This window comes from Esox lucius, chromosome 11 (assembly GCF_011004845.1).
Source record: "Esox lucius isolate fEsoLuc1 chromosome 11, fEsoLuc1.pri, whole genome shotgun sequence".
Classification (NCBI taxonomy): Eukaryota; Metazoa; Chordata; class Actinopteri; order Esociformes; family Esocidae; genus Esox; species Esox lucius.
Genome location: NC_047579.1, coordinates 618,123 through 641,050, shown reverse-complemented (window position 1 = coordinate 641,050; position 22,928 = coordinate 618,123). Strand labels below are relative to the sequence as shown.

Here is a 22,928-nt window from a genome sequence, read left to right as displayed (position 1 = left end):
TGAAAAAGAGGGAGAGAGGGTGACAGGGATGAACTAACAAGACACAGAAAAAATGTGCCCTAAAGCTGTACGAATATTCAAGTAACGTACACACATACATATACTTGTATACACACAAGATACATGTATGCTCATAAACTCACTCACACAAAAGCAGCATACGCAGAAACATGTAAAAACTGATTTACAGACATATCTTATGGTCTTCGTTCATAGTTTTTTAGGGAAATTATTTCTTTCTGTCATCCATCTCTTAGCTCAGATTAATTAATTATTAATTATTAATTATCTGTAGCAAGCGACAGAAATAGACAGTCAGAGAGAGAGAGAGAGAGTGACAGAGATAGAGAAGGTGAGGTGGGATAGAAGGAAGAAGGGAGGGAGCAAGCAAGAAAGTACAGTCTTGTCAACCGGAAATAAAACATGTTGGCACCCTCCTTCTCCTCCACCTCCCCCTTCTCTTGTCTCTTTTTCCTTCTCTCGTTCGCTCTTCCGTGTGCCCTCCCTGTCCCCTTTCTTCTGCTAACCATGTAGTCATGCTCAAGTCCTCTTGTTTCATATTTAGTATTTAAAATGACAATAACACGCTCTTAGTCTTTCCATTCTTCTTTATGTTCTAGTAGTAGGTGTTCCAGAAGTAAATATGTCTTTATAACGGGATTGTCTATGTTCTAGAAGTACATGTAGAAATAATTGTTCTAGAAGTATTTATTTCTTTGCAATAATAACACACTCTTCCTCTTTCGATTATTTTGTGTTTTAAATGTTCTTCAAGTATTTATTCTCAAAAGGAGTTGTGTCTTTAAAATAATAACATAGAGTTGTTGATTTCATTCTTTTTCGTGTTCCAGAATTAGTTCTGGAAGCCATTGTTCTCAACATTGATGTCATAGAAGTAGTTCTCAAAGTCCTTCTTGTTTTTTTTCTAGGTAATTGGTCTAGAAGTTTTGGATCCATTCTATTTCAATTTAATACATTCAAATCTTTTGGAAATTCCAACTGAAGACATAAGACACATTCACATCTAAAGAAAATACTAGCACTTCCTGAATTGGAGTGGAATTCACCACAACCTTCTCCCTTAGAAAAAAATCAAGCCAGTCTGCCTGTAAAAATATCAGGTACACCAGGTACACCATGTATATAATATGAATCAAAAACATATATTATTATAATATATAGATATATAATATTAATCAAAATATATCTAATGACTGAAACATTGTCAGCCCTCTAACTTGTCAGACACTGAAGAAGAGTACAGGTTGATAATCCACATTTGCTATCAGATTAGAGCTGGAAAAAAGGTTGGCAAGTCTACAGACCAACAGTACCCTGCAATTTAAAAATTCTAAAGGTCTAAACCCTGTGAAATGTTGATTTGTTCAATCACCAGGACTACTGTTGTTTCATAAAAGATCTACAGTACCAATTACGTTGTGTGTCCACAGAAAAGAAAGGATTGATAACAGGGGTTTAGTACTCCTCAGTCTACAGTATTCTATTGTTTGATGGATGCATTTTGCTAAAAGGCTCATTTGTTTGCTCAAACTAATTCCCACTTTTCCTTTTTGGCGTGTCAAGGATTCTCTGGTTCTCTGGGCTAATCCAATAAAATATGCAAATGTGATGTCACGAGAGTGACAAAGTGCAGTCAGAGAGAAAACACACCAAACATATAGTGACACCCGTGTAGTGTGTGTAGAGGGTCTGTATGTGGGGAGGGGTCTCACGTTAGTCCACAAGAACGGTGACCAACCAAGTTGTTGTTCTCTGTGTGTCTGTGTGTACAAAAAAAAAATCTATATAAATGGTTTAATGGTTTAATTGTTTAACGGTTTAAAGTTTCCCTGGGCACAGTCATAACTCTGAATGTGATTGTTCATTTTCTCCTTATTCTCTCTATAGTTCAAACCTGGGAACAATACAAGACCAAAAACATTTAAAGATTTTAAATATGCATTTCTCAATCTTACACGCAACAAATATAACTTTTTCTTAGAGGGGTTTTTCACATTGAAACTGTAAGTTCTTCCAAGAACCCTTTCTGTGGTTTCTCAAAGAACCATTTGAAGAACCTTTTGGGTATAATTCGGAGCAGGTAGGTTGATCATATGTTTTTCTGAGTAACAAGTAGAAATACTTCTGTGAAATACCTTTTGACATTATTCCATAATGAGGGTATTTGGGTTCCCCCACAGTTTTAAATTAAAGGATATTACAACAAACCTTTTTTATAGATTAACATATAGTTAATGTCACATGTTTCTCACCTGGAAATGTCATAATTCTCGCAAAATCAATACGCCAATATTAAACAATAGTAAGTTGTTTTAGATGAGCAACTGTTTGTTAGATGCAATTTCAATTAAAATTCATTGCACACACTATGACATATATAGTTTTTGTGTGTTCATAATTTTATTTAATAATATCATAATTATATATATTTAATTCAAGTAAAATTGTACATAGTACACAAATTGATAATATATTATACAAAACAATAGGAGTCAGTTTTACTCATGAGTACTACTTTCAAAACTGGTGGGTATAGAAACAATACAGAGTGCGTGTTTAAGATGTTCTTAGAAATGGTTTTATGACTGTTGTAACTAGGTTCTTAGTTGTTCATAGACCGTTTGTATATAATTTGATATTTGAATACACAATGAAAACCTTTTTTTATCAGCCATCTTTCAAATAGTTTTACAAGGCCTTGTTAAAATCAACATCGTTGATATTCACCCTTCCCGTTGAGTCTCTTTCATTCTTCCATACCTTTGCCAACCCTTTCTCCCTCCCTCCTCACCTCTCTCCCTCTCACTTCATCACCCCTTTCCTGGCATTAAGTCCAAGCCTGACACTGACACTGACTCTGTATGTCATCCCTCTCTTCTCTCTTTCTCTCTCTCTTTCTCTCTCTATCTATCGCTGCGAGGGCCAGAGTGCCTGCAGAAGCGTTTCTCTCTGCGACCCACTCCCCCTCCCTCTCCTCCTCTCTTTCGCTCTGTCTAACTCTCTCCATCTCTTCACCGGCTCGCCTCCCTGCTCTCTCTTTCTCACTGCGCACACAGTCAACAAAAGCGAGGTCAAGGGAGAAGGATGAGGGGATAGCAAAGGAGAGGAAGAGGAGAACGAGAGATACCTTGGAAGCGGCAGAGAGTCTAAAGAAAAGCAAGTTTGGTGAATCCTCTGCGCCTGATTAGGTGAGTGTCCTTTCACTAAACTTGTCTGAATCAGCACTGATGCTGGTGAATTCCAGAAAGAGAGAGACAGAGCTTGTCTAAGAGGAGAGGAAAAATCTGAAATCAAAACATGAACTGAAATGATTCACGATAGACACACAAGAACAAACCAAAGAACCCACTAGACTAGGAAAGGAGGGGACCACACGGAACCCCAGAAAACTGGTAAACTTGACCTTTGACTCTGGAGATACAGAGAAGACACTGTGAGGCAAACAGGTAGAAAGACACCCCACTTTCAAGATGCAGGGATATATGGTCAGAGGACTAATTCACTCTCTGTTTCACAATTCAGGATTTCTCATCTTCTGTAATGTAGTCTATATCCACTGTATCTGTGTTTGTATTGTGATTTAAGAAATCAGTCTGTGTCTCTTTTACTGCGGAGATGTAAGCAAAGTCTAGTGGTTAAAGTGGTAGGTTAGTAAGTGAAAGGTCTGCGGTTGGAATCCCTTGAGCAAGGTCCTTTTTTCCCAGGCTACCCAAGCATTTTTTTTTTTGTGTTAACCCTATAGGCCCAGCTTATTTAATTACTTGAATGTGAATTAAGCTTAAAACAAACAGGTGAACACGCTGGGTGGGTACGAGGAGAGGTTTGCGAAAGCCTGCTTTGTATAAGAGTTCCTGCTAAATCATTTAAATGTATGGCTCTGTGCTGGTTATAATGTTGTTCAATGTCCTGTGGTTGTCCGTCAATGCACTAATATGAATTAATTATTGATCAACCTGTAACATTATTAAGAGTTAGGTGTAAAGTTTTATTTTGGCCCATTCTCAGAGAATCACAATAATGTGTCCAGTTGTTTTGCTGCTTATTACTGTAATTACTGTAAACACTATACACATTCTTGCATGATTTTGTGACACCCTATGGTTTATTGTCAGTTTTTGTAATTAGAGATACTTTAAGGTATATCATTTATTTATTTAATATCTAATATATTGTGTTATTTCATAAACACAAAATAAATGATATTACAGGCAAATGAAAGGCTGTAATGTAGACTCAGTGAAAACATGAAAATAAAGACATGAAGCTACAGTGAGGATTCATGCTCCAATTCTCCCTATACTGGTTTCACTATATTGTATCTTCTCACACTGAAGTGTATTTAGGTTTAGGGTAAATCCCAGCTTCCCTGGTTTGGACATTTCTAGCAGATGGGCTAGTGGTTACAGTGTTGGGCCAGCGCCTCAAATGTTGCTGGTTAGTATCCCCAAACAATTAGTTGTTTTGTCCTTGTGCAAGGCACTCAACCCCAAGTCCTCCTGTATGTTTTTCTTGGTTTACTGACAGTGTGCTGAGTTAGCAGTAGGCCAGAATCCAACCCAGCTCCAGCGTTAAATGAGCACCGGAGGCTGCGGATTGGCTTGCTGAACCAACATAGGCTGCAGCGCGGTGGGCTAACTTACTAAAATATAAATGTGGGTAATTCCTGTATTGTTAATATGGTGTTGTCTACCCACATGTAAATATCTCCACTCTTCTTCTGTTTGACCGGATTATTGTTAAAGCCCATGATGCTGTGAGGTCGTCAGCCCTGGCTTGTGTACCATTAGTGTCTTTTTGAGGTTGTGTGCCGCCTGTGTGGTTAATGGTAGCTGACAGTGTGGGTCTCTCCTCTCATGCGTGTGTGTATAGCCAGTGTCAGGATGGAGGGGACGTAGCTCCTAATTACTCAGTGTGTTTGTAATGAACTCCTTGTGTGTTGCCGTGGGAGGCGGACGCACCAAGGCCTGTGTGTGTGCGTGAACCTGTCTGTCTGACTTACTGTGTCTTTCTGTTTGTCTGTCTGTCTTACTATGCCTTTATGTCTGTCCGACTTACTGTGTCTTTATGTCAGCCTTTCTGTCTTTCTCTATCTTTATGTCAGCCTTTCTGTCTTTCTCTATCTTTCTGTCTGACTTTCTGTCGGCCTTTCTGTGTCTTTCTGTCTGTCTTTCTGTGTTTTTCTGTCTTTATGTGTCTTTCTGCCTTTCTGTGTCTTTCTGACAGTCAGTCTTTTTGTTTTTTCTTTCTGTCTGACTTTTTGGGTCTTCACGTTTTTTCTGACTTTCTTTCTGTTGGGCTGTCTGTCGGCCTGTCTGCATCTGTCTGTGTGTCTGTCTCTTGGTCAGTCTCTCTCTCCCCAAATGCATTACCATGATCACTTATGTGTCTTCTGTTTTTCTCTCCTCTCCTTCCTCTTGATCGTCCCCTTGCCTCTGTCTTCCCATAGTTCTGATCCGGGTTCTAATCGGAACGACAGAGGTCAGGGGTCAGAGGTGTCAGAAGTTAGAATCTCAAGATGCTGAATCTCCAGAACACTTCCAGCTGGACAGGGCCCAACAACTGGTACCATCAGCCAACACAGCACGGTGCAGGTAGGTGGCAGCAGGGCTGGCGGAGGGGGGCAGTGTGAGCAAAGAGGCAATGGACACTGGGGGGGATGCATTGTGTGTGCCTTGTATAGTCAGCTTGGGCTGAGCTGAAGACTCTTCCACATGACTGAGCAGAAACACTGTTCGCCAGCAGCTATCATCACATACAGACAAAAGTACGGACACACAGTCACATACGCACACACTCTGTAAATACATGAGTAGTTCTACAGAAATTGTGTAAATCCAGTGGTCAAATACTCTTAGCTCACACATGCTGTGTATTCTATATATTTTTACTTAACTTCCACCAACGTCAAGTAGATATATGTACTAGTTCCTGTTGGTATAGAGTGTTTTAAATATTGTCCTTGAATAATTTACCAACCCACTAAATTTGTCACCACCGCATCACTGAGAAAAGAAACAAAGGAGCACCATGGAAAATAGTTAACAATTTTATTACCCTTATTACAGAATAAAAACTTGATTAACCTGATTTTCCATAATCTTTGTTATGGAAAATATAACCCAATATAATATTTTTGCTATGAATTGGAAATTTGTTGATTGATTGAATAACAATAATTATTAATTGAACAATTACATTTATTACTTATGTTATTTTTACCTAAGTTGTTGGATTTAAAATTTTTACTTTAAACAACAGGTATTGTGCTTTCCAGTCAAAAAAAATACTCAACTTGAAATAGTGTTACCTATGAGTAACACTAGTGTAGTGTTCACAACAGCAGAATGCAATAGAGTAGGATGCAATAAAATCAAATATAGTCGAGTAAAGTAGAGTATGGTACAGTACAGTAGAAGACAGTACAGTAGGTTTTAAATCCATGGTCTGTTGAAATATACAGTATATATCGTGTTCAATTTAGAATTAATCGATAAAAAAAGCCGCAATAATTTGTTTTTCAATTATTAAGTTGAGAATTAATTTAAATTTTTAAATAGGTGTGTAATCAATTAACTGAATACATTCATTTCTAATATTTTAACTATTGCCTTAGACTGAATACAAACATGAAATTGTGTATTTTTGCCATTACCTGAATATTGCTGCCCTATATCAACAAATCATTTTCACAAAAACTGTCACGTGATATGTATCCACTCTTTGTCAAAGTTCAAAGTTTAAAAGTTGAAAAGATTTATTTGTCATTTGCAATAACAAGGTATGGCAATGAAATGCTTGATTTTCCTAGTCCCAACAATGCAGTTAAAAGTTAAAAAGTAACAGTAATATAATATATAAAGAAGAAGATTACACAAACTATCAATAATAACACTATACAAGAAAGGGAGTGTCATTCCCTTTCTAGGACTTTGGTGTAGTTAACTACACAGAAATGTCCTGTACAACATACATGAAATAAATGTAAAATGTAATCTTGGAATATTTAAGAAGTAATATTTAACAATAAATCACATTGTTTGAATTTGTTCTTAGGAAATGTATCAAATGTTTCCATATGGCAACACTACAATAGTGGAACTGCAATTCAAGTTGGAATGATTTCAAGTAACACAGATCAGCCACCTGCCTAATATTGTGTAGGTCCCTCTTTTGCCGTCAAATACAGCCCTGACCGTCTTGGCATGGACTCCACTAGACCTCTGAAGTTGTGCTGTGGTATCTGGCACCAACATGTTAGCAGCAGATCCTTTAAGTCCTATAATGTCCAGCACATCCCCCAGATGCTTGATTGGATTGAAATCTGAAGAATTTGGCGGCCAAGTCAACACCTTGTACTCGTTGTTGTTTTCTTCAAACCATTCCTGAACCATTTTGCTTTGTGGCAGGGCACATTATCCTTTCCAGGTCGACATCCGCGGATCCGCGGACAGTGCTCATTTGCATAAATATTTATAAAAATAGAATCGCCAATTATTTGTAGCCACTTTCTTGAAGTGTTCCATGTATAATTTGGGTTGTCTGTGTATAGTTTGGATTGCTATGGGAACTTTTCACCAGGCAACGACATTGACTGGCATCTTAGAAAGGCTAATGTGTAGACAAGAATAGGGATTACAAGGGTGTACATCACTATATATGATGTTTTGAACCATTTGTATTATAAATATGATATAAAAAACTATTTAGTCAACATAGTATGGGGTGTTCTTGAGTTTTTGGGAAGAAGTTGGTCATTTTTCTGAGTTTATAAATTATATAACTCCAAACGTAACTAGCGATCTAGTGCTTACACCCCAAAAGAAGTGGGGTGCGTCATTACACTCCAAAAGAAGTGATATAAATTAATTATTTCTCATTTTATTGTGTTTTATTTCTATTTTTTGGGGGTGCCTATATTTTTTACCTTCTATTATTTTATTTCTTCATTATTTTCAACCCAATACAGTGTAATTTGATAGTAAAGGCATGAAAATATGAGGGAATACCATTAACACAAAACTTTATTATGCTTTCAAAAAATAATAATATGCTGAATGGCAGAAATGTTTACCGAAATAATATTTTTTTGCCTTTCCAATAGATGAGTTTTTAAAATGGTAACCCAGAAGTCTGTTTTTATGTGTTTTTATTGTAGCCAAGGGGGTTGTGATTACCAGCATACATCATAATAGGTTGTATCTGTTACAGAAATGAATCTAGGACCCAAAATGTCCAAGTAGTGAAATCCGGCCGAAAACCCCACCGACCACTTAGGGATTTATACTGCTGAAAGAGGGCAATGCCATCAGGGAAAACCATTGCTATGAAAGGGAAACAATGCTCAGGTAGGTGGTATGTGTCAAAATAACATCCACATGAATGGCAGGGCCCAAGGTTTCCCAGCAGAACATTGCCCAAAGCATCACTCTGCCTCCACCGGCTTGCCTTCTTCCCATAATGCATCCTGGTGCCATGTGTTTTCCAGGAAAGTGATGCACATGCACCCGGCCATCCACGTGATGTAAAAGAAAACGTGATACATCAGACCTGGCCACCTTCTTCCATTGCTCCATGGTCCAGTTCTGATGCTCACGTGCCCATTGTAGGTGCTTTCGGCAGGTACAGGGGTCAAGCATGGGAACCCAGACTGGTCTGCGGCTACGCAGCCCCATACGCAACAAACTGCATTGCAATGTGTGTTCTCACACCTTTCTATCAGTACAACCTTTTCAGCAATTGAGCTGCAGTAGCTCATCTGTTGGATCGGGCGACACCGGCCAGCCTTTGCTCCCCACGTGCATCAATGAGCCTTGGCCGCCAATGACCCGGTTCACCGATTTTCCTTCCTTGTCCCACTTTTGATAGATACTGACCACTGCAGTTGGGGAACACCCTACAAGGGCTGCAGTTTTGGAGATGCTGACCCAGTCGTCTAGCCGTCACAATCTGGCCCTTGTCAAATTCGCTCAGATCCCTACGCTTGCCCATATGTCCGACTTCTAACACATCAACTTTGGGGACAGAATGGTCCCTTGCTGCCTAATATATATCACACCCACTTACAAGTGCCATGATAATGAGATTATCAGTGTTATTCTCTCCACCTATCAGTGGTCATAATGTTATGGATGATCAGTGTATTTTTGTACAGATAGCATTTGGCTAAATAATATTTGTAATTTTTACAATATATGATTCTGTTCAATATTTTTCATATTATAACAGTAATTTTTAAACTAAGTGTAATTCTTAATATAAGGTCAATATGTCCTTATTTAACTATGTCTGAAGAAAGGTGTGTTTACTATGTTATATGGAGAATGCATAAATGTGTGTCACTCAGATAGAAACACCAAAGATATATGACCAAAAATGTGTGTCATTCACAAAATCAACGAATTACACATGCAGCAGTTAATCCTGATCCCAGTAAAGTGAACTAAACGTGACGTCTGACTGCTGGTGTGACTGCTGGTGCACACGTTACACCAGCAGTCATCTTTCACAATATCTCTCACCCCTTCCATTAGATGGCTGTGTGGTGGATGATGTGCGGATTGCGGGAGGTGAAGGAGTTCAACGAGAGAGAGACGAGGTAGACGATGCCCAGCACCACCTCCAGCTGAAGAGAAAGCTCCAGAGAAATCGAACCAGTTTCACTCAGGAGCAGATTGACGCACTGGAGAAAGGTCTAAGCTCGGCCCTAGGCTTCCAGCCTGTAGAGCTTTAAATTCACTTATAGTAAATAAACATGAAAATACTCATTGTGTGTGTTTTTATTTTATTTTAACCGTTGTTGACCCATTTTTCTCCACCTCACAGAGTTTGAACGGACACATTACCCAGACGTCTTTGCCAGAGAGAGACTGGCGGCTAAAATTGACCTTCCAGAGGCTCGCATTCAGGTGAAACGATAAACCCTTTGTCTATTTGATTGTCCCCCGTCTCTCTATCCAGATGCTTTACTGCCCCCTAGGGTCCAGATTGGATTATGATAGCTACTAAAGTAGAACCCAGGGGCCTCATGTATCAATCGTGCGTACGCACATGTGCGTAAACCTTGAGTGCACCAGTTGGAATTTATCAATGTTGAACTTGACGGGAAAGTGTGCATATCCCTATGCATATATCAACTCATGTGTATGCACAGCCTAGCGGTTGAATTGGAGAAATGCTATTTTGTAAAAGCTGGTAGAGGAATGAGCTACTGAAACCCATGGGGAAAATCTTATGAATAGAAACATGAATAGCCTACAGGAATGAGCAAACTGTTTTCTGACACATTGTAGGCCTATAATCTACGGATGTAGCAAGCGTCAAAATCCTACAGCCTATAGTTGATCCAAAAACTGTTAGGACTAATAGATTGTAAAACTTAGCCCTTTCAAGTGCATATCCATACAGGTTGAAAACAAGACAAAGAATTGCCCAATGTGCATGTGCGTACAGTAACACATTCGACATTGCATATTTTACAATACACCACAATATGCGAAATTTATTTAATGATGCTCACTTTTACGACGTAGAGGTTCTTTGTGTTTTTGAATGAGCTACAACGTTATCACACATATAGGTTTACAATTTAATTTGACAAAATTGACAATATATTTCAGAAATTACTTTTATTTCAAATTCTAACAGAATGAAAGTGAATAAAACATAAAATAGGTATGCTTATTCACCACAAATCGAATAAAACCGCCTATGGGCCTTCTAAAAAAAAAGTTAGCCTACAGGCTTTAGCTAGGCAGCACTAAACGAAAAATGCATTTCACTTAAATGGAACAATTTTAACACAAGGTCTTCCCAAGAGTCATTGATCTTCAATAAAACATATGAAATGTTATATAGCCACATTCTCTAGGCTACTGTTTCTTTTAACAGATCTTGCGTTTGCAAGAACGCCTTGGCTGTACCGCCACAACCTGGTAAGTCTTCACTCGAAACCTTACGGACCGCAACCCCACTCTGGAATGTCACTGTAGACAGGCTACTTGTTCCATAGCAAAAATGACGCTTAAGTCCTAGACCCACATGACTTGAAATGGCCTTGACCAATTCACTTTGATTTTATGTCTGTATTGATGTGTTTCTTGAATATGAAGTTGAAATGTTATGATTAGCCTAATGGCTTACTGCATTCCTGCCACAGTGACATGTCAGTGTCCCCATCTAGGACTTTTCCACTCTGATCCCTCCAATGATGCCAGCTAGTCAATGAGAGACATTTCTGTAACAGTTTGCCCTTTTCCTATAGTTTGCACACAGGTTAGGAGTGCTGCAAATCGCTTTCTCGCGTCCACCTTAATTGATCTCTGACCACTTTATTTTATTTGCAACAGCAGCCACATCTTGCTATGCGGAATATTTGACTGCTTTTCGAGCCACTTGATACTTTTCGAAATATTATGTGAATTTCACATTATGGGAAAAGTATTGTCCTGTAAGTTTTCTCTGACCGGTCTCTACCTTGCTTTGTGTATCCACTGAAATTACATAGCCAATTGGCTGTCTTATATGGGTAAGTGTAGGCATTCATTGGGTGGACACCGTAAGCTCTACGCGTAAGTGTAGTATGGGTCTAATTTATGAACAGAAGCATGCGTATGTGTAGCGTACACCAGTCTGATATATCCCAATAATGTTTAGCGCACGCAAGTCGTAGGATGTCCACATATGCCAGAATTTAGTTAGAAATGTACGCAAGATTGATATATGATGCGCCAGGCCTGTATCCAAAAACGGTCTTAGACTAGAACACCAGTCCCAAGTGGTAAGCCTTTTCCATCTATGTGTATGGCTTAAAATAAAAGTATTCCTTAAGGCTTCTTTAGTCAGATGAGTCATCTCCAGTCTCCAAGTAATTAAGGCAGCTCACGAGGTGTTAGAAGTTATAATCTTCACCCAGCACAGCCAGAAGAGAACTGACCACCCCTCTGGAGTCTGATTCCTCTCCAGGTTTCTTCCTATGTTTGGACCTTACTAGGGAGTTTTTCTTTTATTAAAATAGCTTAAATACTCTCCTCTGTCTGTTACTGACCCTGGCAGTCAAATTAAGCTCTGGAAAAAATTAAGAGGTCATTGCAAAATTATCAGTTTCTCTGGTTTTACTATTCAAAGGTATGTGTTTGAGTAAAATGAACTGTTTTGTTTTATTCTATGAATTACTGACAACATTACTCCCAAATTCCAAATACAAATACTGTCATTTAAAGTATTCACTTGTAGAAAATAACAACTGGTAATAATAACCAAAAAAATAATTCAGACATCAAATAATGCAAAGAAAACCAATTCATAATAATTTTTCAACGACAAAATACAAATGGTTTAACTTAGGAAGAGTTCAGAAATCAATATTTGGTGGAATAACCCAGATTTTTAACACAGCTTGGCAAGCTCTCCACCAGTCTTTAACATTGATGTTGGCTGACTTTATGCCACTCCATCCATCCATCTTCTCCCGCTTATCCGGGGCCGGGTCGCGGGGGCAGCAGTCTAAGCAGGGATGCCCAGACTTCCCTCTCCCCAGACACTTCCTCTAGCTCTTCCGGGGGGACACCGAGGCGTTCCCAGGCCAGCCGGGAGACATAGTCCCTCCAGCGTGTCCTAGGTCTTCCCCGGGGTCTCTTCCCGGTGGGACGGGACCGGAACACCTTCCCAGGAAGGCGTTCCGGAGGCATCCGAAAAAGATGCCCAAGCCACCTCAGCTGACCCCTCTCGATGTGGAGGAGCAGCGGCTCTACTCTGAGCTCCTCCCGGGTGACCGAGCTTCTCACCCTATCTCTAAGGGATCGCCCGGCCACCCTGCGGAGAAAGCTCATTTCGGCCGCCTGTATCCGGGATCTTGTCCTTTCGGTCATGACCCAAAGCTCATGACCATAGGTGAGAGTAGGAACGTAGATTGACTGGTAAATCGAGAGCTTCGCCTTGCGGCTCAGCTCTTTCTTCACCACGACAGACCGATACATCGACTGCATTACTGCAGAAGCTGTACCGATCCGTCTGTCAATCTCCCGTTCCATCCTTCCCTCACTCGTGAACAAGACCCCTAGATACTTAAACTCCTCCACTTGAGGCAGGCACTCTCCACCAACCTGAAGTGGGCAAGCCACCCTTTTCCGACTGAGGACCATGGCCTCAGATTTGGAGGTACTGATTTTCATCCCCACCGCTTCACACTCGGCTGCAAACCGTCCCAGTGCATGCTGAAGGTCCTGGTTAGAAGGGGCCAACACGACAACATCATCTGCAAAGAGCAGAGACGAAATTGTGTGGTCCCCAAACCTGACACCCTCCGGCCCCTGGCTGCGCCTAGAAATTCTGTCCATAAAAATTACGAACAGAACCGGTGACAAAGGGCAGCCCTGCCGGAGTCCAACATGCACTGGGAACAAGTCTGACTTACTGCCGGCAATGCCACTCCTGGCACAAAAATGTAAGTTGCTCGGCTTTGTATGATGGCTTGTGACCATCCATCTTCCTCTTGATCAAATTCCACAGGTTTTCAATGGGGTTCCGGTCTGGAGATTAGGCTGGCCATGATAGGGTCTTGATCTGGTGGTCCTCCATCCACACCTTGATTGACCTGGCTGTGTGGCATGGAGCATTGTCCTACTGGAAAAACCAATTTTCAGAGTTGGGGAACATTGTCAGAGAAAAAGGATGCAGGTGTTTTTCCAGGATAACCTTGTACTTGGCTTGATTCATGCGTCCTTCACACAGACAAATCTACCCAATTCCAGTCTTGCTGAAGCATCCCGATCATCACCGATCCTCCACCAAATTTTACAGTGGGTGCGAGACACTGGCTTGTAGGCCTCTGTAGTCCTCTCCAGGTCTCCGTCTAACCATGAGACGACCAGGTGTTGGGCAAAGCTGAAAATTTGTGAAGATGACCTTACTCCATTCCTCTGTGGTCCAATCCTCATGGTCTTTTGCAAACTTCAGCCTGGCACTTTTTTGCTTCTCATTGATGAAGGGCTTTTTTCTAAGCCCTGCCTCTAGGAGTGTGCTCGAACCGTCCTCGCCGTGCATTTCACTCGCGCTGCTGTTTGCCATTCTTTTTATAGGTCACTTGATGTCATCCTACGGTTGTTGAGTGATATTTGAATGAGTTGACATCATCTCGGTCAGTGGACAATCGTTTTCGCCCTCTGCCAGTCTGTTGCTTGGTTGTCCCCAATGTCAGTTGCTGGACCCTGTTCTTATGAACTGCTCTCTTTTACATTTTCAGGATAGAAGCAACCTGACGTTAACATTATCCCTCTGCCAGTAAAGCCAGAGTTGAACCCATCTTTTCCTCACTCAAAGCTTTTCTTTTAAACTATTTTGTCATGCTGAATTATTTTTTTTTAATTCAAATTACCTTTGAGGTGCTACTTGCACTGTTTTTGCCATCCAGCTGGTCCTATTGCAAGAGGATAGTGATGACCACAGCAGTGGTTTTATAATTTTCCTCGTTAAATTAGATTTGGTTCAGGTAATCACCTAATCAGTACCTCATTATGTAAAATGTGGTGTGCCTGTCTTGGAATTTAACAGACACTGGAATCAAATGGCTGCCATACATGTAGAGATGCTGATTTAAGCAAAATTAGGAGTGGTCCCTTAATTTTTTCCAGAGCTCTACATATACGTTGTCGGTGAATACAAATTCCATCAATAGCACAATTCTGGTATAGTTCCCAGGTTTTTCTGGTAGATATTTTTTTTTAAAGATCCTAGAACTTGAGTTTCTGGCTACTGTATAAGGGTTAAGCGAATCATCAGAATAAGCCCTTAAGGGATAAGTAATTTATTAAGAGTTGAAGTTTTATGATAGGAGATCAAATGAAGGCCACAGAGTTAATGATGAACAAACTCAATAACCATGTCTCTGTCACACAAATAGAGTCATGGGGGGTAACTATAATTCACAAAAAAGGCAGTGAATACAAAGAAGTGTGTTATAGACATTTTTCAACTCAAGTCGGGTTGAACTGATTCTTATTATTGAATACTCTTGATATATTCCCTTATGTTTGTCTCTGATAAGTAAGATGCCTCTATTCTCTGGAACTATGACGTAGTCTTAGGGAGGCAATTTGTAGATACAGGAGCTGTCTCTTAGGATCACCAAGTTTTCATATTTTGTTTTATTCCAAGACAAATTGTGTTATTGTTTGGGTATTTACATTAACATAGTTATTCAATTGACACCTTTACCCAAAGCTACTCACTGTAGCAAGTTTACATATTTTCATACTGGGCCAACTGAGCCACACAGGAGTTGATTGATTGATTGGTTGATTGGCAGGTGTGGTTTTCCAATCGACGAGCAAAGTGGAGGAGGGAAGAAAAGTTGCGCAATCAAAAGAGGTCAGGGGGCGGAACTTCATGTTCTCAGGCACATGCTCCCCTCAGCACCTCTTTCAACACAGGTGTCTATCACCCACATCATGGAAACAGCTCAGGTGTGGAAACCATTCCCATCTTATTGACATCTTATTGACACTTTGTGCAAGTCTGTATAATGCTATTTTAAAACTTTTCTTTTACCAGCATCGATGCACAGTCGCAGTGATAACACTCTCTCAGGCTACGGTTCTCTCTCAGTTTTCTCCAATATGCAGGTAAGAATAGATTTTATTTTGTCAAGAGTACTATGATATATCATGTGACCATTGTCATCAGCCCTTCATTTTTAACTAAAACTTCCACTGAATCTTTGTTTTCTCATCAGCCTTTTCACTGGTTAACAATCTTCTCTTTTTTCTGTCCTTGCTCTCACTCTCTCTACTCCCTTTTGCCTGTCTCTCTTCCTCCTTTCTGTTGTCTGTCTCTCTCTTCTCCCTGTTGTTTGTATCTCCCCCCTATTGTCTGTCTCTCCTCCCTGTCCTCACTCTCCTCCCTGTTGTCTGTCTCTGTATCCTCCCTGTTTTCTGTCACTCTCTCTGCCTTGTTGTCTGTGTCTCTCTCTCTTACCTCTTGTCTGTCTCTTTTCTCTCTGTTGTTTCTTGCCCATCCCTTCACACTCTTTCCTTACTATTTTATGTCTCTCTCTATCCTCCTTGTTGTCTCTCTTCTCCCTGTTGTTTCTCTATCCTCCCTGTTCTTTGTCTGTCCCCCTTCCTGTCATCTATCCCTCTTTCTCCTCCATGTTGTCTGTCTCTCTTCTCCCTGTTTTCTGTCACTCTCTCCTCCCTGTTGTCTGTCTCTCTGCTCCCTGTTGTCTGTCTCTCCTCCCTGTTGTCTGTCTGTCTCTCTCTTCTCCCTGCTGTCTGTCTCTCCTCCCTGTTGTTTGTCTTTTTCTCTCCTCTCTGTTGTCTGTCTCTCTCTCCTCTCTGTTGTCTGTCTTTCTCTGTCTCCCTGTTCTCTGTCTCCCTCCCTAACTTTTGTCTGTCCCACTTCTCCCTGCTGACTGTCTCTCTGTTCCCCGTTGTCTGTCTCTCCTCCCTGTTGTCTGTCTCTCTTCTAACTTCTGTCTGTTACACTTCTCCCTGTTGTTTCGCTCTCATCCCTGTTTCTCTCTCTTCTCTCTGTTGTCTGTCTCTCTTCTACTGGTCGTCTCTCTCTCTCTCCTCCTTGTTGTCTGTCTCTCTTTGCTGCTGTCTGTCTGTCCTCCTCTACAGTCGTTGCCCCCTCAGTCCACACCTTCTTACCCTTGCATGCTACCTCCCTCCCCCTCTGCTCCTCCCCCCTTGCCCCGAAAGTTTGACTCCCCATCTTATCCCTCTCCTCACCTGCCTCCCCCTCACTCTGCAAGCTCCAACACAGGTGAGTTTTTGCAGTTGTGTATTTGTGTGTGTTTGTAAAGTGTTAGTTTTGGGAGCTCATGCGACCAATCAGAGCTGTAATGCTGTAACCAGGAAATAAAGCAGTGCGTATTTCCCTCTAGACAAAGTTTGCTCTTCGGTCACAAAAACAATATTTGATGAGGACAAAGAAAAATTCTCAAGAACCCAAAATAATACATCTAAGCAGTCACGGTTATAGTACATTTTGACTAGCAGACTTTAGAAATTACATGGTGAAGCTTGAAGTCAAAGTCAGCTTGCTACATTATATGAGAATAGAGTAGCCATATATGATGCTAGGTTAGCTGTGCATCTCAGTTTAAATTACAGCCCTCGTCTATAGTGTGGAAATCACAGTCATCTAGCTACAGTGTTATTATATGAGGCTAGGTTAGACATTTATGAGGCTATACTAGCCGTGCATCTCATTTCACACTACAGCCCTCATCTATAGCGCTGAAGTCATTAACTAGCACAAAGATCAAATGGCATGACTGAAGCTGTTGATGGTTGGTGGTTGGTGGTCCTAGGTCAGGGTCCCAAATTTGTTGGGAAAAGAGTTGGATGACAGTGTTACAGTTGGAATGGCGAGGGATGTTCAAAGCAATCATGAAATTCTCAGACAGTGAGTTGACAAAAAACATCTTCAACTACAAACTGTGAAAATACTGCACCTCGACCCATCTTTTCTACCACACTTCTGTAAAGCTCACCGTTTTCACAAAAAACTAAAGGTTGAGGCAGAACTGGTCAAGCTACAGACCACTGGAATACACAAATCAGTAACTTACTCTGAGTCAACTGCTCACATTGTCTCGGTTATGAAACCTGATATAAATGGAAATGGAAGGTTACATGCTAGCTGCCCATATACTGCCTGCATGTTGGAGCGATACCCACTGTCAAGGATAGAAGAGCTGCTGACAAAGTTATCCATTGGGATACTGAGGAAGATCACCTAAGGAATCTTAAGAAATCAGTGCTGGTAAAACTGGAGAGCGCAGGGTTTCTTTTCAAGAAATCATACTGTTTTTTCTTGCCTCCAGAAGTGGAGTACATGGGCCACAAAGTCATGGTCAGTAGGCTACAACCTGTGGACAAGAAAGCGAGAGGCCCTAAAACCCAAGAATGAGAGTGAGCTACATGAGATGTTAAACTACTACCTGTCCTGGCTACTACTTGTAAATTTCAACCTAGCGTGTCCGCTGATTATCAGATGATGCCTCCCCTTATGGGATAGGGGGTGTTTTTATCTCACTTACAGATGAGATAAGATTGGACAACTGCAAAGATGTTACTGCAGTACCAATAGAAGTTGATGTATAGACAAGGCTCTTCCATTGCCAACACTGATGGTCTCAGCCAGTTGACACTCATGACCAAAGGTCCCAAAAGTCCCTTGGAATTGTTGTGCTTACTGAAACACCTACTGTTACACTATCCTACAGAGGAGTTGCAGAAGAAACAGACTCTGTCTTTGGGGTCTTTGTGTAGGGGTACCACTAAAAGGAATAGACTTTACTAGAACTCCCTTTCAGTTCTATGATGAAAGAAAACAACAGCAAGAGCATAGATGATGGCCAGATTTGGACAAAGCAGCAGAAAGGCAGGGTACATTCATATGTTACTTGCCAGCAGGTAAGAAATGCTCCAGCACAAGCTCCCATCAGCCGTTGTTCTGGTCTGGACTCACATTCACATTGACTATGCAGGGCCTTTCCGTGGGGAAATGTTTAAGTTGGCTGTGGATGCTCACAGTTAATAGCTTGCTGTTTTCCCAGTCAGCAGTGCAAACCCAGTAACAACAATTTAGTATCTCAAGGAAGTGTTCAGTACTCATGGTCTGACCCATACTCTGGTGTCAGATAATGCAGCCATCTGTGTAGATGTCGCATGCCATGTCACAAGAATGTAATTGTACAGAATGATGCTATGTTATTTGGTGCATTTGATAAATAAAATACTTTGACTGTGACATCTTTACAAATGCATAGTTCAGGACCTTTCTGACAACCAATGGCTTTCACCATATCACCCACCACACATGGCTTGGAGGAACAGGTGTCCAGACAATGAAAAGAGCCTTGATAAATGCAGCACATTGAAAACCAGAGATTCCCAATTCCTAGCAGCCTACTGCTTTACACCTCACACCACAACCTGGTATCTCCAACTGAGATGATGTTTGACCGTCAAGGCCAGATGGGATGTCCTCAAACCAGTCGGCAAAGGAGTTCTTCAAAGCCAGGAACAGATAGCTTCAAAGTACCAGAAACACCTGCCAGGCCATTGGAGGCCAGGTTAGGCCCTCTGAGTATGGGACTTCTCAGGGACCAACAAACGGACATCTGGAGTGGGTGCTGCTGAGAGACTAGTGAGGCAACACGTAGCCTAAAATCTTTCTCCCATTTGGGAGGGTGAAGGAGTGAACCAACTGCTGTACCAATCAGCCCAAGTGCTGTGAGAGACACAGAGGCAGCTCTAGTACACTCACCACCAAGCCTGCAACCCTCCAGGAAGATTAGATATATAGTAGTAACAGGGCAGTACACTTGGCCATCCCCACCAGAGCTATTTAGATCACTGCCTTTACTCTAAAAGCCACCTTTTTCTAGTTTATTTTTTAGGTTTAGTTTAGTATGCTTTGACTATGGCAATAGCAAGGTGGCCTAGCGGTTAAAGCATCTGACTAGGGTGTCTATGTCGTTCTGTCCCTGAATGGTAACGAGTATAGTGCCTCAATGCCAGTACCAGGAAATAAACAAGTGCAGATTTACCTGCACCACAATTCCTTCTTAAAGTCGGATAAAAAAAACAATAATTTAGGTACCACATTGCTAAGTGCTACTCTCTCTTTTTCTATCTCTCTTTTTCTCTTTTCCTCTCTGTTTGTCTTTCTCCGTTTCTTACTATTTCTCTCTGTTTTTCTCTCTGTTACTCTTTCGCTCTTACTGTCTCACTCTTCCTCTATCTCTCCTTTTCTCTGTTTCTCTCGTTCATTCACCACAAACAATAAAAAATTGCTTTGTCATGATGTAACAATATACATATTGCAAAAGCGTACTCTGGAAATAATTCATTTAAAATCGAACATAATTTATGTAAAAATATCAATTAACAACAGGAAAATCAGTACAACAATAATCAGTGAAGAAAAAACTAAATCAAACATACAATAAACAACAAAAATTATGGCTTAAGAAAATGTTATTGCTCTGTCAGAAACTGTCCCTTATTTTTTAGTGTGCTGCCAATACACTGTCTGCGTTCTCCCAAAAAGTATTGCTTACTGAGCCTGTACTTTGTCAAGGTTTTTCTACAGTTTTCATCAGTAACTATGGTCAGCTTGCCATGGTGTACTGTTGGTTTAGGGTCAGAGAGCACTGCTGGTTGCTTCCCCAATACTAAAGGAAATGTAGGTTTGACTGTAATTGATTGGATGTTCTAGTCCTGAGGTTTCACTGTGAAATAGGTTTGTGAACTCAGCCCTAGCACCATTCGGATGAAGGGACATTTATCTTCTTATCAATTCTTGGTAATGCAGGGAATGGTAACGACATGAGTGTTGGTCACTACTGAAGATGTTTCCAAAATGTAATACTTATTTTAGTGGATACTGGCCAAATTCTGTTCTGCATGCATTATTTGCAGATTTCCTCTGGATGTGTAGGAGAGTATACCAGAACTCTGCATGTAGGGTTTTAATTAAATGTTTGTCCCATTGAGCAAAACCTTATTTTACAGGTGGACCCCAGACTCACTGCCTTTAAAGTGCAATTACAAATTTATGTAATTCTAGCCAGCTTTTAATAGATATATACATTTGAATTAGTTTTTCAATGTTGTGCAACTGCCTCTATGCTTTCTGTCCAAGTTCATTTACTGTCTCATTTAGGAGTCTGGTTGAGTTCATTTTCAAAAAGTAAATAAATTGTGCAGTACTGTACAGTAATTTATATGTTTGTACCAATTGAGAACTGGTCAAATTTTCTTATATTCTCCCTCTCATTCTTTTTTTTTCTTACTGATTCTCTGTCTCTTATTGTCTCTGTTTCTCGCTTTGTCTCATTCCCCAGGATATCTCACAGGTGTGTCGGCTAGCGAGCAGGACTTAGGTCAGTACTGGACCAGACTCCAGTGAGAGTAACAGAGTCATTGCACATCCTGGACTAGACTACCCAGTAACTCTGTGACACCAGAATACCATCAAACCTGCCATCATCTAAAGACCCACCTTTTCATTGTGACTCTCAGGACATGAAACTGATTTGCTGAGTTAGATACCAAAACAGCCAATCCGTTGCAATCCAAACCAAATATAATCAGCCATTCTAATAGGGACAATTACTTGCAATAAAAGTAGCAATGACATCCAATGACAGTCCTGGATGGCCTTAGAATTACCAATGACAATCTAGTATGGGCAAGAAGAAGCCAATGATCATCAAGTCTCGGTACGGGACTACCAACTGCAATTAAACTCGACCTCAGTGCACAATGCAATCAAATGATGGAACTGGAAATGGATCCCAGCAGAATTATGTTGCTCACTTGTTCACCCACTCGCTGATCCCTTTTTATGTTTGCTCATCTTGAACAGACTATGAAAATGTTTAATTAAATCAACAATCATAGTGAAGTAAGGATAACAATTGAAGGTCGAGGAAGGATTTGTGTACCAAATGACCTAGGAGAGTTAAAGACAATCAAAAACCAATACTAGTGAATAAAGTTACTGTGATGCCATATTTCTGATCTCCCTACCTCTTTCTTCATCTACTTAATTTAAGCCCTTACCTTTTTAAAATGTCTTCCCTCAACTGTACATTTAGCACTGTATGTGTGTGTGTGTGTGTGTGTGTGTGTGTGTATATGTGTGTGCACGCTCGTGGGTGTGTGTGTGTGCGCGTGGGTGAGTGGGTGCTTGCATACGAGCAGGCATTTCATGTGTGTTGCTACATTTTGTGCATGTGTGTCTTTAGCCTGCTAATCATTTTGTGTATTCTCTTTTTGTGAAGATGTTTGACCCGAAAATAAAAATCTAAATGTGAAACCAAACAATGCCTTTTATTTAGCAGAAACATGAGGATATTTTATGTATTTTTGTTTAATGAAAATAGATTTCACATAAAAACAAAGAAATAATAGATGTAATCATAAGTTGTCTAACTTTCTTAAAAAAATTTATGTCAAATGACTTCAGTAATTTCTTTATTCTTGTTAGTGAATAACCCTGTAAAGACAATACTTTGCATAATTTCAGGTTTACATATATTCAGTAATCTATTGATCATTGCTAGTAAACCAACTCAAAGACTTCTGGATTCTGAAAACTATAGATAATTTCAGTGTAGATATTTTCAGTAACGTATTAATCATTCTTAGTGAGCAAACCCTCAGATACTTCTGGTGAAGCTTGGGTAGTCTACAGTTCTTGTTTATTTCTCACTGTTGCTGAACACTGTAGCATTTCCTGCCTATGTGACTGTGGATTTCCTGTTTTAGTTAGTCTCGTCACCACACCCACTGCAAATAATGTCCTGACTGACAAACCAATTCTCTGAGGGCCACAAGAAGAAGCTTGAATACACAAGCTTGAACATATCTCCCTATCCCCCCTACTCACACACATGCACAATGACAAACTTATTTCCGTGAATGTGCACACATGCAAGCGCATGCACATGCATACAAACAACATATGTATCTCATACACCCATCTTGTAATCCAAATAATCAGTCAACACAAGCAGATGTGGGTTTTTTGCCCGTATATGGTCCTATACGCTAACAACATTTTGTTCTGGGTTTCCGTGGCAATGATGAGTATAATTAGGAGCAGAGTTAACGAGGTGTGGAGATTCCTAGAGGATGCTGCACGTAAGACACTTGGCTTCGACCCCCCCTGTTCAAATAATCACGTCCCTTGTTTTCCCTGCGGACAGTCTCAGCCTCTTGCACGCCTTACCCATTACCTCATATCAGAGAGTAATTAAAGTTTATCAAACATCTGTTTGTTTTACAAGTTCCTCATTCTGCCTATCACTCAATCTTGACCCCTCCCTCTATCGCTCCATCTTTTCCCATCCCTCTCTCTAATTCTGTTTTTCTAGTCTCACTCTGTCT

The 22,928-nt window shown here is 40.6% G+C and overlaps 1 protein-coding gene across 3 annotated transcripts; it reads left to right on the top strand.

Moving 5' to 3' along the window:
* The first annotated feature begins 2,772 nt into the window (after nucleotides 1–2,772).
* pax10 (paired box 10) lies at nucleotides 2,773–21,857 on the top strand. Of its 3 annotated transcripts, XM_010866911.5 has the most exons (9): nucleotides 2,773–3,209; nucleotides 5,468–5,612; nucleotides 9,552–9,710; nucleotides 9,844–9,926; nucleotides 10,909–10,952; nucleotides 15,323–15,479; nucleotides 15,568–15,638; nucleotides 16,638–16,782; nucleotides 20,879–21,857. In XM_010866911.5, exons 2-9 carry the CDS (start codon nucleotides 5,537–5,539, stop codon nucleotides 20,915–20,917), a joined length of 774 nt encoding a protein of 257 aa, XP_010865213.1. In that variant the 5' UTR covers nucleotides 2,773–3,209; nucleotides 5,468–5,536; the 3' UTR covers nucleotides 20,918–21,857. The 3 variants fall into 3 exon arrangements, with proteins under 3 accessions (XP_010865213.1, XP_010865216.1, XP_010865215.1); XM_010866914.5 differs by lacking the exon at nucleotides 16,638–16,782 and having other exon boundaries at nucleotides 2,835–3,209; nucleotides 20,879–20,964; XM_010866913.5 differs by lacking the exon at nucleotides 10,909–10,952 and having other exon boundaries at nucleotides 2,842–3,209.
* Nucleotides 21,858–22,928: the final 1,071 nt, after the last annotated feature.